Source organism: Diabrotica virgifera, chromosome 6, assembly GCF_917563875.1.
Source record: "Diabrotica virgifera virgifera chromosome 6, PGI_DIABVI_V3a".
Lineage (NCBI taxonomy): Eukaryota > Metazoa > Arthropoda > Insecta > Coleoptera > Chrysomelidae > Diabrotica > Diabrotica virgifera.
The window spans coordinates 83,965,574-83,980,239 of NC_065448.1; the positions used below are offsets into that span (position 1 = coordinate 83,965,574).

At 36.1% G+C, this 14,666-nt stretch overlaps 1 protein-coding gene and 1 long non-coding RNA gene across 3 annotated transcripts in view; one reads left to right on the forward strand and one right to left on the reverse strand.

Moving 5' to 3' along the window:
- LOC126886500 (uncharacterized) overlaps positions 1-14,666 on the forward strand; it is an 85,096-nt gene that overhangs the window by 6,604 nt on the left and 63,826 nt on the right. The window contains exon 2 of one of the 2 annotated variants that reach the window (XM_050653450.1): positions 2,180-2,433. In XM_050653450.1, coding sequence (XP_050509407.1) covers positions 2,184-2,433 — 250 coding nt within the window. In that variant the 5' untranslated portion in view covers positions 2,180-2,183. Of the gene's footprint in view, positions 1-2,179; positions 2,434-2,666; positions 2,867-14,666 lie in introns of those variants that run through there. The other variant, XM_050653452.1, reaches the window with a different exon arrangement.
- LOC126886546 (uncharacterized) lies at positions 800-2,159 on the reverse strand. The gene is made up of 2 exons (XR_007698679.1): positions 1,829-2,159; positions 800-949 (listed from the first exon to the last, which is right to left on the reverse strand). It is a non-coding gene; the product is annotated as an uncharacterized LOC126886546 (long non-coding RNA).

Sequence of the window (14,666 nt, forward strand, 5' to 3'; positions counted from 1 at the left end):
ATCCTGTACATCCAGACTTGTCGTAGTATTGCCTTATAGAGAAGAAGTTTGTTCTGGATACATTTTTTTGTAAAGCATGCCCAGTTTTAGTTGTTCCCATAGAGAGTAGTCTTTATTTTCACTTTCAGAAAGATTTTTCAAAAAATGTTTTAATACTTACCAGTATCTTTGTTTCCGTTTAGTGCTAAGATTGTTTTGTTAGAAAGCTGTTACTTAATTTTTTTTAGATACATTTGATTTCCCGAGCAAGGGTCATTCATCTTTATCAACTGCAACCCTAATTGAAAAGAGATTGTTGAGTTACTTTATATATTTTTTAGATACCTGCAATTTCCATCTACAAACTTTAATGGATTTCCAAATTATTAGAGTACCAACCAAAGTATGTAGGTACTATAAAAATTATGGGTTACTTTTTAATATTTTAGATTTATTTTGATATTTTTGTAATTAATTTTTGATTTTGTAATTCATTGTAAGATATGCATGATTTGTGTTTATTGTATTTTATTTATTAATATTTTTATTTGAACACATATAAAATTGTACCACTATATATTATAAAAGTATGAAATAAATTGATTTGTATTTGACAATAAGTTTTTAATGCACTACACTAAGTTTGCAGCAATAACATTTCTTCGTATTCTCTATACACGTAACATACAACCATTATTTTGATTTTCCTCATCTGGAATCATTTTCGTTGGAACTTTATTATGTTCTTCACTTCTTCATTGTTTTAAAGAGGAAGATGTTCTTTCATAATCATATGGAATGTTTGAAATAAAAAAATATATTATAATGTTTGAAGTTTGTATTTCACTACACTAAGTATGCAGCAATAACATTTCTTCGTATTCTCTGTCCTTCTAACATACAACCATTATTTCGATTTATCTCATCTTGAAACATCATTGGAACTTCAAGATGTTCTTCACTTTACTATCTAAAAGAGGAAGACATTCAATCATAGTATCCAATGTAACACAGAAAATAAATATAATGTTTGCATTTTAGCAATTTTTGCACGATGTACCACGTAAAGTTGATACACAATTAAAAGTGACTGATAAAAAAGCATAAAATAAGTTTTGTTTCAACTTTATAACAGTAAGAAGTACATGATCAAGTGCGTTCATAACAAGTCTATCCCTTTCGAATCCCTATGCAGTAGCTATCTCGACACTTTTAACAATCACATTTAGAAGTTCAAAGGATTGTATTTCTACTGTACTTGATTCAGCATTGTTTTTAATTAGATCCATACATTTAATTGTTTAGGTAAAAAATTTGTTTCATTCAAAGATGACACATTCACAAAATAATATTTATATATATGACTTTGAGTTTCACTTAAAACAGAATTTTTCTTGAGGATAATCTGGTTTTTACTAAAAATGTCAGAAGAATCGTTTTACAAGTTGACACATTTGATTCTGAAAAGTCTTGGATAGTTTAGTGGCTTTCAATTAAACAGGAATTCCATTTCCAATAACCTGGCTTTCTTTACATTCTCTAGTTTTTTGAGTTGTTGTATATTTTCATGTCTTTTGAGAGACCTTTTTAAAATAATTTTTTTAACTGTATTGGTACTTTTTTTATGACTTTAGCAAAGGAATTGCATTTGGCCTTAATCATGCATCTTTTGTTGGCAAATCTAATTAATAAAGAGGTAACATTTAATCATAAGCTTTGAAAACAGATCAAAAGTAACCTTAAAAGTACATGGCAGTTTATAAATGTCTATTGTATAATAATAATTAGCTTTCTTAAAATGAAGTGAACTCTTGTGATAGGATAAACATGTTTTAATTGTAATACTTACAGTTTTCCAGTCGTTTAATTGATCATTTTCAGTTTATTCCCAAAATAAACAGTTACAACCACATAACCCCATTTGTAATAGGTAAACAAATTCGTTATTTATATGTTATTTATGCGACTTTTGCTGTTGAATCCAATTTTAGCACATTTAAAATATATTAAATATTGTTAGCAAATCGATTTTGTTCACTAATATCTTTAGAAAACGGCATTATAAGCAGAAAAAAACAAACTTTTCTATATGTAAACATTGTAAATGTCAGCACAATAGGTCCCGACGGCGGCCATGACACTTTGGCAGTTAGGAGGGGGTACGATTACGGTTTATCCCAATATTGTTTTAATTTCAAAGTATCATGGAAGTAGATAAAATGCACTTTGATAGAATGGAAATAAAACAAGAAGTTAGTGAGGAGGTGTGTAGAGAAGAAATAGGTAATAATGAGATGGACGACGATCTTTTTGATACATTTAAAATCGAGATTAATGAGGAGCCAAAGAGAGAAGCTACAGATGATGCATTTGAATATTTGGTTTTAAAGGAGGAGACTGAAATAAATGACAATGGACTTGAACTAAGTGAAGAATATCAAACAAATAAACAAAGTAAGTAAAATAAGTGCTCCTCTTATCCTAGTGTGGTAGGTAAATAAATAGGTTGGCGGTTAGGTTCAGCTGCCTTTGGTCCTTATTTAAATAATCCCATAATAGAAAATCTTATATTTAAACTACATTATATTTTACATAAAAGGAGGTTCCTTCCTACGAACTGTCAATACGGATGGAATGGGCAAGAAGTGAATTTAATGCAGCCAGGATGAGACAGTGTAGTCACAGTATTCGCGGTGTGCAAGTACAAGAAGAGGAAACGAGAAACGACCATGCGCGAGTCGCGGAGAAATATTGCAACTATCTTAAATAATTCATATTGTCAATTGAAATTGTCAAATTGACGTATATTTCATACCTTCTGTCAATGAAGCAGAAAAATTATATATTGCTCCACAATATTGATATGATATGCAATTATTATATAAAGGTAAATTTAATTAATTTTATTTTGCTTGCATCATTCATCATCATTCTCTTTGCCTTATCCCTATGCGGGGTCGGCTTCCCTAATTGCATTTCTCCACCCAATTCTGTCTTGGGTCATATAAATGTTAATCCCCTTTACCAACATGTCCTGCCTTATCGCCTCCCCCCAGGTCTTCTTTGGTCTTCCTCTCCTACTCCTTCCAGGAATCTGCACTTCAGCTATTCTTCGTATTGGGTGATTAACGTCTCGACGTTGAACAGCGAATTTTATTTTGCTTGCAGTACTGCATTTTAATAACTAATTTTATTTACTACATACAATTGTTGACGTTTTCATAACATAACCTGAAGCTTATTTTTTCTTCTTATTATTTTTTTGAACTATGGCCTTGACAATTATCCAGTAACCAGGACTAATATAATTGGTCAATATAATTAAAAGTGCGAATTTTAGTATAGAGCGTAGAAATAGGGGTCGCTTTGCTGAACTTGCACGAGCCCAATAGGAGAATTCCTCCTATACTGTGGTATAGGAGAATTCCTCCTATACTGTGGTATAGTCAAGGAAGGATAGAAGATAATCACCATCTTTCGTAAACAAAAAAATTGATAGTGGCAGTCAGGGCTGCCAGCTTGGGCTTGGGGTATTTTTCCATAATTTTGGAGTAATTTGAAAGCCTCTAGAAGAATTTTTCTAAGCAGAAATGGTTGGGGTGGGACAATTATGAGAGATACTTACTTACATGCCAAATCTGTGTCAGCCGTTTTGTGCAGAAGGTTTGATATGGAAGGCCTGGACTTGGCCCTACTGCAGGAACCATGGCTCCACAGAGGGAGAGTTGCAGGCTTGAAGCCGCAACAAGGTAAGTTACTATACGATGCGAAAGGAGAGACACCTCGAGCATGTATTGTATATGGTAACGGAGTAAACTGCACACTGATTCCGGATCTTTGCTGCGGAGACTTTGTTACAGGTATTTTAACCGCTTCTTCTTCTTCTTCTTCTTCTTAACTCAGGCGAGACTCGTTAGTCTCTGGCACTTGGTCATAAGACCTTTGTACCAAACCCTGTTCTTCTCCTTAAACTTTAATAAGTCCTGTGGCCTCAACAAAGGCCAACAGTTTTCTTATTGGTAGTTTTAAGATCTCTTCTGGTTCAAACATCATTTGACCAGTGAAGTTCTGCCTTACATCATCTAGCACACTGCAATAGCATAGTATGTGTATGGCAGTTTCTTCTTCCATTTCGCACTTTCTGCACCATGGTTCATTCACCTTACCTAGTTTGTATAGGTGATTTCTTAAACGACAATGTCCAGTCACCATTTCAGTGACCGTTTTGATCTCTCATTTATTGAGGTTCATCAAACTGTTCGAGAGTTTTTTATCAATATTCTTGATTATTTTTTTAGTCTGGATTTGCCCTTGAGTGGTTCTCCATTTATTTTGATGATTCTTTATCAGCCATTTCTGAACCTCGTTTTTCATAGCATCTTTAGTGATGCCACAGAAAGGTTCTGGGCCTTCAAAAGTTTTTTTCGAGTCTTGTTTCGCTAACATATCTGCTCGTTCGTTCCCATGCACCCCTTCATGACCCGGCACCCATATTAAAGACACTTTGTTGTCTTTTGCCAGGTTATTGAGGAGAGCTTTGCAGTTTCTCACCAGTTTTGATTTGGTGAGAGGGTTCTTTACAGCCAGAATAGCCGATTGGCTATCTGTGTAAATGTTGATTCTCTTAGCTTTAGGGTCCTCATCAATTATTTCATCAATGCAGGCCACCAAAGCAAAAACTTCAGCCTGGAACACCGTTGTATGTTGACCTAGGCTGTAAGATTTATTATAGTTACATGTTTGCCCAAAGACTCCTGATCCAGTACCATGGGCAGTTTTAGATCCATCAGTGAACCATATTAAGTCTCCATTAATGTTTGGGACTTTTTGTTCTCTACATGGTATAATTGTGTTAATCTTCTCAGTGAAGATTAGTTCTGGTGTCATCATATCTAAGTTCATCATAAAGATGTATTCCTCAAGTATAGTCCCAGTAATGTTTGTGTGGCTATTCAATACATAATTTGGCCTCCAAGTATTGTTTGCTTTGAGCCTCAGGATGGTCATAAAGGCTACCGCCGAAATATACAATTCCAGCGGAGGGAGACCTGTGATAGCCTCTAATGAAGCCGTTCCTGTACTATTCAAGGCTCCTGTTATATTTAGAAGCGCTTGTCTTTGTAGGGTGGTGAGAGTGGTCACACAAGATTGCAAAGCCGTCTTTCTCCACCAGAGTACTGACCCATAAGTAACTGTCGGTCGTATCACTGATGTGTACAACCAACATATCACCTTTGGTTTCAATCCCCAGGTTTTACCTACAACTCGTCTGCAGTTCCAGAAGAGTCGCTTAGCCCTATTGGTTATATTGGTAATATGAGTATTCCAATTGAGTTTCGAATCCAGGGTTACCCCTAGATACTTAACCTCATTGGTTCTTTCCAGTACCTCTCCAAATAATTTCAGCTCACTCAGTCCAGTAAGCTTCCTCTTATTTGTAAAGGCTACCAGTTTAGTTTTAGAAGGGTTCACGGAGAGGTTCTCTTTCAGACACCAGTTCTCTATGTAGTGAAGGGCATATCGCATCTGATACGCAATAGTGCTGGGAAATTTTCCCCTAGTTACTATCACGATATCATCTGCGAAACCCTGGACCCAGATTCCTTGGGCGCTTAGCCCATGAATCAGATCATCGACAACTATGTTCCATAATGACGGTGACAATACACCGCCTTGAGGGCATCCCTTAGTTGCCCTCAGATTTATGGTATCTTCATGCGTATCTGTGGATATTATTCTGCTCTGAAGCATCTGAATAATCCACTTGCATGTTGTGTTGTTGATTTTCTTCCTCACCAGTGCGCTTTGTATAGACTCGATTGAGGTATTATCAAATGCACCTTCTATATCTAAAAATGCAGCAAGGGCGACTTCTTTCTGATGCAGACTCCTTTCGAGTTCCGACACTAGATTGTGCAGGGCGGCTTCACCTGATTTCCCTGCCTGATACGCCCATTGCCGTTGGTGCAGTGGATTTTCATTTAAATTGTTTTTCTTGATGTGTTCGTTCAAGATTTTTTCCATGGTTTTTAACATGAATGAGGTCAGACTTATAGGCCTGTAGGATTTTGCTAAGGTGTAATCTGTTTTTCCTGGTTTGGGAATAAACGCCACCCTTGCCCTTCTCCAAGCTTTGGGAATGTATCCCAGAGCATGGCTAGCTCTAAATATTGTGATCAGGGGACCCATGATTATTTCCAGACCCTCCTGGAGAAGCTTAGGAAATATACCATCCGGTCCCGCAGTTTTATAAGGTTCAAAAGTTTCAATAGCCCATCTGACCTTGTGAGAACCAAAGATCTCGTCAGAGGTCAGCCAGTCCCTTTTGGTTGGGCTATTGTTTGCTTGATGATTGTTATTAGCAGTCAATTGCGTCGACCCTGGAAAGTGAACACTTAAAAGATGCTCTACAGCCTCCTTCTCTGTGTCCGTATACTTCCCATTGGGCAATTTCATTGACTTGGGTTTGTTAATGTTATCTCTTTTGAGGATTCTGTTAACCCTGGCGCTTTCAGGTACACTTTCAATGTTTTCACAGAATTCTCTCCAGGATCTTTCCTTAGCGGATTGGATTTTCTTATTATAGGTTTTCAGTTTAGCCTTATATGCTTCCCAATCACCTGATTTCTTCGCCCTATTGAAGAGCCGTCTTGTTTCTCTTTTGAGATCAGACAGCTCCTTATTCCACCAAGTTACTTGCCTGGGAGGGCGACTTTCTTTTAACGGGCAGTTTTCCTCATATGAGACGACTATTGCATGCTGCAACCAGTCTACTGCCATCTCAACCTCAACATTGTTTTTTGGCCTTTTAGGATAATTCCGTACCCTTGTTCCAAGATCCCTCTTAAAGGATTCCCAATCGGTCACCTTAGGGTCTCTATAGAACCTTGGTTCCGGTTTGACTGAGTTTATCTCAAAGCATATGTATGCATGATCCGATAAGGATAACGCATCCGACACATGCCAGTCAGATATTATGTTCCCAATCCCCATAGAGCATAGGCTTAGGTCGATTAGTGATTCTGCTCTTGATGTCCTGAAGGTGGGCTTATTACCCCTGTTCAGAAGATCAAGTTCAGTAGTGCAAAGGTACTCAAAAAGTAACTTACCTCTATTGTTTGTATCTCTGCTTCCCCAAATGATGTGGTGGGCGTTGGAGTCGACTCCAATGATAAGTTCTGTATGCTTATCATTGGTGTATTCTAGAAGGTTCTCTATGTTAGTCCCTGGAAGTTGTTCTTTACTGTCAATAGGAAGGTAAAGAGACGCAACAATCAACTCTGTAACCAACCCATTGCAATTCAGTTTAATTCTGGCAGCTGTCATGTCTCCCGTACAGAGCTCCATAACTGGTACCAGGTTAAGGTCAGATCTACAAAATATACAAGTTCTGATTTTATTGTCAGGTACTCCCAAAATTAGTTCCCATCCCTTAACATTTAATCCTCGTATCTTACCATCATTTATCCACGGTTCTTGAATAAGCACCATATCAATGTTTTTCTCAGCTACTTCCTGGCACAAAAGTGCCGAAGCTGTTTTTTTGTGCTGCAAATTGATCTGTATGATCTTAATGTTGCAGTTTATTCATTTTTGGGGTCTCTAACAGGCCCTCTTGTAATTTCTTCCACCTGCATAGATTCCCCTTCGGCCTCCTGCAGTTCGGAAGTAATCGTTGCAGGTTTTGGTTCCCCAATGTTCCCAGCCTGTCTTGCTTTACCCTCTTCCAACGGTATAATACTTGCTCGCTGTAGAAGGTAATAAGGCTTCCATTGAAGCCTTTCGAGCTGTGCCTCTGACTCCTTATCAATTCGGAGACTCACATGCAGTCCTCCGTCAGTTGCTGGTTTGGAACTCAGAATTGCCCAACGACTGGTCCTTAGTTCAGGATTTTGTTTTTCAATTCGTGCCAGTGGCACTTTCAGATCCTCATTTTTAGTCTCTGGAAGGTACATCAGTACACGCTTCGATTTTGGGAGTTCCTCAGCCTTAACGACCTTCCACTCCGTATTTTCTTCCAAGAAATCCTTTGTGATCTTAAAGGACTCCTCGTCAGCACATATCAACCCATAGTATCCATCCATGAGCCGATTACCTTCGTAACGAGGTGCGCAAGGAACCTCATCGATAAGTTTAATTAGGGCCTCTTTTATTGCCCCAACGTCTTTTTCCGTTACAGATATGTCTGGGTATTCTTTGGGAATTATTGCCGTCTTTATTCCCGTAAGAGCTGCTTTGTAGTTGCTGCTGAGCTTTTTGAAAGAGGCAGCAGCAGTTCTGCTCTTTTTTATTAATTTCTCCTCAGGAGTGCTTCTATCAGACACAGTCCGCTTGACAGCTTGTGTGATTTCGGCATTTCCAGGAGTTTTATTTTGAGGTCTAGGAGGTAATTTGACCTTAGAAGTGTCAATTCCCTGTTCTCTCATTTTCCGAAGCTTTCTTCTCTGTGCCCCAGATATTTTTGGCCGAGAAACCTCATCCTCAGCATCTTTTAAATGAGTCCGCATTGCGTCCTCAGTATTTTTATTACCCGATGTGATGGGATTATTTTCTTCCAGATTCTGCCGAACAGTCTCAGTGGAAGTTTGATTGTTTGTTGGGTTCTCCTGCGAGACCCCTAGGGTTAAATCTTTTAAATTTTTGCATGGTTCCATATTGATCCCACGAGTATGGGAGAAATAAACTGTCCATACCAGCAGCGCTCCCTGTGCCGGTACAAGGCCTTAAATGAAAGGGGGTGTGGCCTGGTTCCCCCAGTCGACCGTTTGAGACAGTTCAATTTAGACACACAACTGCCATGCAGGCCTGGGCACGGTACAATTACACCTTTACCTTGTGTGTTGGGGGTGTAGGTTTAGTGGGAAAAAGGATGAAGGAGGGATAGCATTTTCTGGTTGTACTCGGAGTGTAGGATAGATACAGCTGGTAGATAATATCGGGTCGGTTGACTATATATTGGCGATGTGAACAGTGCCGTAGAATGGAGATGTGGCAGTGAAGACCAGAGGGTCTTCTACTTAAATTTACGCCAGGGGAGTGGTACAACCAGACATGGGTGGGTTAACTTAGGGCGGGCTACTTCTTGGTCGCTGAAGCAGTTCATACATTCCTAGTCTCTCGAGTACCTAGGAAAGATTCCCAGATACTCCAGAGAGCTAAGTCGTGACAGGAACCGGTCTGGCGAGGTTGTTTCACATCCTTTCATACTTACCATGCATTAGGCCTTGCCCGTTTATAGGGGATGCCTTCTTTCATCGGAGAGCTCCTTATTAGGGAGATCCCATGCATTCGTACACACATACTTGATCCACTTCCTGCGCCAGACTACGGCCCTATCTGAACAGTCAGCTTAAGCCCCCGAACCAACGTCAAGGTCGTGAAGCCCCTATCGGGGGTTTAACCGCTTCCACCGAGGATAGTAAAAGATGGTTGGTCTGTTCTGCCTACTTCGCTGGAGAGAAGGTCTTCCGCCCAGGCATAGTAGAGGACGTTATAACCTACAGCTGAAGGGAGAACCTTCATCTATACCTCATACTAAAGTTGAACAAATTTTTGTACTAGTTAATATTGGAATAGAAAAAGTTATTTTTGGCTCTGTGTACATACCGCCACAATCTGATCATGAAATATATGAAGATCATTGTAATGTCCTTGATTTTGTATTAATGAACAATAACTACTCTAAGGTTTTTATTTCTGGGGACTTTAATCTTCCGAATGTTACATGGACAAACGATAATTTAGAAGTTAGTTTATCGAACTATCCACCAAATTCACCAGCTTTACATGTGGTTAATTGCTATAGTTTCTACAACCTTTTTCAAAATAATTTTGTGTCCAATAGTAGAAATGTAATTTTAGACTTAATCTTTTCTAATTGTAACGAGTTGAGTGTTGTAAATGCTGCTGATTTAATTTTTCCTAACTCCCTTAAGAGTAAACAGTAGCGATCAACAGGTAGCAATAAAATATAACTTCGGGAGATAGTATCATAAACTTTGGCAACATTGGTAATCTTTGACATTATGTAAGATTAATATTATTGACAATTTAACTCATAGGCGCGCTAAATGGAAGTAACCGAAAACAATTTTGTTATTAGTAAATAAATATTTATAAAAATAAACCCAACTGGGTGAAAATTTTATGTTAACATAGGTATTTGTACGAAAAAATAATAATTTCATTGTGAAGCGAAACGAGAGCAGTCTTATTTTATTTAGTTCATAGAGCGCCAAAGGCACTCTAGAACACCCTTTAACCCTTCTTAGGGTCCCATCAGAGGTGCATATTTCATTCTCTTTGAACTACTAAAATTCGGGCTACCGTTATCGGTTCACAACGAAATGATGGCATGAATGCCGTGGCGGTATCTGCTAAAGACGAACGAAAGTTTTACTTCTAATATTAACAATATCAAAAATAAAATAAAACTTAGAACTAGTCTTCTGGTTAAACCAATCGTGGCTTGTGGCTTCTAAAATTTGCAAGCCAACGAATTGCCGGAGCTAAGAAGGCCGAGGGAAATCTACCAGGTTAAGTCGTACTTGATGGAATGATTATTTATTATTTTGATTAGTTCTACTCGTAATCTGAGTATTCGGAACTAAGCTTTGTTGGAATTTTACCGTGCTGGACAGGCGGGAAGTGAGATGCAGCCTGATAGATCTTCCTCGGTATTGTTAGCTCCTGCACTTTTTATAAAAATACACTTTCTTCAATTTTTTTATCCGATGCCTAGATTTTGTGTCATTTTGGAACTACTAATGAAATAAAAAATTTTAGTAGTTCCAAAATGACACAAAATCTAGGCATGGGATAAAAAAGTTTATTTGAAGAAATTATATTTTTTTGTTCTTCTTAATGGCGGTACAGGCTCGTTTTTTTAATATTGTATTTAATTACAGAGTAATTTCCACATATTAATATATTTTTCAAATTGGGCCCTGTACCGCCATTCTTTATTTTATTACGAATACGTGTGCCAAATATCTCGAAAAAATATTCAAAATTACAGCCGCAATCTTGGAACGCGTTTTTGCTACCTGTTGATCGCTACTGTATCACCTTTAGCAAAAATAAATTTTTTCGGGTTCAAAAATTGCAATTTTTCGATTTTAAGTTCAACCGCGTTTATCTTGAAAACTATGCATCCTACGAAAAAACTTGTCAGAACAGTTTTTGCTTAGAATGACCCAAAAAATACAAAAAAAATGTTTTGTTTTGCGAGAAATCGCTGTTATGTAATTCCTCAAGTTCTTTGTTTATAACAATCTTATCGACATCCGGATCAACTGTTACCCAACAAATTCGTGTTCTACGGATCAAGATACATAAAAAAATCTTGGGTAAGACCATCTGAATAAAGGAGGCCGTTGTACCCCCTTGGCGACAAGACTATGAATATCTACCTAAAAAAAATTGGCATTTGTACTGTAGTCAGGATTTCTGTACCTAAACATAGATTTATTACGAATTTCATTTTCATGGGAAACAACTTTTCACACTTTTTTTATGTATGACAACAGTAGATTACTTCTCATAGGTACTTACATTGTTAAAATTTGTGGTGGCTCCAATTTCGATGTTCTCATAATTTTGGCACGGCTTTTAATGGACTTTTTTTTGGAATTATTCGCTTTATTTGTCGTTTGATTAACTTTTCCCATTTCGTTAAACTATTGATAATATGTTAAAAATAAAATATCCTCCTAAATCTTTATACTCGCATTAGAATTCGAAATGTTTTTACGTAAAATATACTTACCTACCTACATAGAACTGAACTAAAACACAATTAACAACAATCTATTATTTCAAACAGGCCAACAACTTATACAACAACAACAAAAATATAATAAATAACTATCAATAAACACTATCTTCCTATGAAACAACTATAACGAATTCTTAAATTAACACACTACTGCACTGGACTGATATCAATAAAGATGACAGAACAAATTAGAGAAAATCTGACGCAGGTTTGTCAAAATGACACTGATAATTTCTCTATGTTGCCTAATTAGTTATTTAGTTATAATATGTTCGATTTCTTGTTAGAAATAAAAAATTTTAGTAGTTCCAAGATTACACAAAATCTAGGCATGCGATAAAAAAGTTTATTTGAAGAAAGTTTATTATTTTTTTCTTCTTAATGGCGGTACAGGCTCCTTTTTTCAATATTTTATTTAGTTATAGAGTAATTTCCACGTACTAACATATTTCTAAAATTGGGCTCTGTACCGCCATTCTTTATTATATTACGAATATGTGTGCCAAATATCTCGACAAAATATTCAAAATTAGAGCCGCAATATTGGAACGCGTTTGCTGCTACCTGTTGCTCGCTACTGTAGCCTCTTAACCACAATGGTGTAATGTTCGATGTTAATATAATAAATAACAGTGATTCTTTAAAGTTCGCAGAGTCATATTATGATTTTAAAAACGGTGATTACATTGGTATGAACTTTTTCTTGTCGGAAATAAATTGGGAGTCACTAAAGGCTTTGAATATTGAAGATGCTGTGTCTAAATTTTACGATATTATCAATCATGCAATAAATTCTTATGTTCCTCAAAAAGTATGTAAGACAAGTACATTTCCAGTTTGGTTTAGCCCGAAGTTAAAACAATTAATAATAGAAAAGAAAAAATATCATAAAAGGTATAAGATATTCAACAATTATGATGATTTTATTATTTTTCATAACTTAAGATCTGAATGTAGTAGACTAAGTAAAGATTGTTATAATTTATATGTTAGAGATTCTGAATTTAGAATTAATAGTGACTCACTCACTTTTTGGAAATATATAAACAGTCGCAGGAAAAATTATGATGTACCATGCCATTTATATTTAGGAAATGATCAAAGTAGTTCTGGGGAGGAAGCTGTGAATTTATTCGCCAAATTTTTTTCTACAGTGTTCACTGACCACAATATACCCCCCCCCCCCCCCACAATATCAATTTGAAAATGCTGGTAACATGAGTTCATGCTCTTTTAACATTAATACTATTTTTGAGAGTATTCACAATTTGTCTCCTAAACTAAATTTTGGCCCTGATGGCATTCCTAACTATAGTATTTTTACTACAAAAGCGATATTACGTAGGTCAAAATTTTTGACGTAAGAGAACTGTCTAAACATTAGAATGTGACTTTTCATTATTGCCATGTTTATTAATAACTTTAATATATTACGTAGGTCAAAATTTTTGAGGTAAGAGAACTGTCAAAACATTAGAATGTGACTCTTCATTATTGCCATGTTTATTAATAAACATGGCAATAATGAAAAGTCACATTCTAATGTTTTGACAGTTCCCTTACGTCAAAAATTTTGACCTACATAATATCGCTTTTGTAGTAAAAATACTATATCTATTAAAACAATGTGTTTGTACTATATCTAAGCCATTGTATATACTCTTCAATACATTTTGCAAGAAGGGGTTTTCCCTGATTGCAGGAAACATAGTTACGTAAAACCTATATTTAAATCTGGTTCAAAGTCAAATGTTGAAATCTACAGAGCAGTTTGTAGTTTATCAGCAATTCCAAAATTATTAGAGTATTTAGTTACTAAGCAGCTTACTTGTGAATTCGGTAGTATTCTGGTGAATCAACAACACGGTTTTGTACAGGGTAAATCTACAGTAACTAATGTACTTCTTTATCAGAATGAAATTATTATTGCATTGGAAAACAAGTTACAAGTAGATTCCATCTATATTGACTTTTCTAAAGCATTTGATAAGGTCAATCATAATATCTTACTTGCGAAACTTACAGCATATGGTATTTCTGGAAGTCGCTTTGATTGGATGCAAAGTTACCTGACTAATCGAAGTTTAAGTGTAAAAATAGGATGCTTTCTTTCTAATGCTTTTACAGCTACATCTGGAGTACCGCAAGGTTCCCACTGTGACCCCCTTCTATTTAATTTGTTCTTGAATGATGTTCACTCTATTTTTAAGGAAGTTAACTTTTTAATGTTTGCTGATGATGTTAAAATATATAAGACTGTCAATAATTTTTATGAGTGGTGTGGTAGAAATGATATGGAACTTAATATTAATAAATGCTTTTTAATAACTTTTGCTAGATCCCATTCGCCTATTCACCATCAGTATTTTATTAATAATACTCCTGTCACACGTGTGAACGAAATTTGCGATTTAGGTATAATATTTGATTGTAAATTAACATTTTACTCTCACATTGACCATACTGTTTCAAAGGCATTTAAGATGTTGGGTTTTGTATTACGTTCATCAAAAGTTTTGTCAATTCACACAATAAAAATCTTATATTGCAGGTATGGTTCATTCAATATGGTTCTATTGTCTGGTCACCTAGTTATGCATATCAAATCCTAAATATTGAAAAGGTTCAAAACAAATTTTTACGTTCTGCTGCTTTTAAGATGGGTTTGACAGTTGGAAATTATACTTATGACAATATATTAATGAGATTAAATTTACAAACTCTTGAACGCAGAAGAGTCATGTTGGATATTTGTTATCTTTGCAAAATTATCTCTGGTGTTATTAACTCCGAAGAATTGTTAAGTCTTGTATACTTTAATATACCTGCTAGATTGACACGAAATCCACAAATATTCAAGGAACAACGGCATGCTACAAATTATGGTCAATATGCACCAATTAGTAGATTG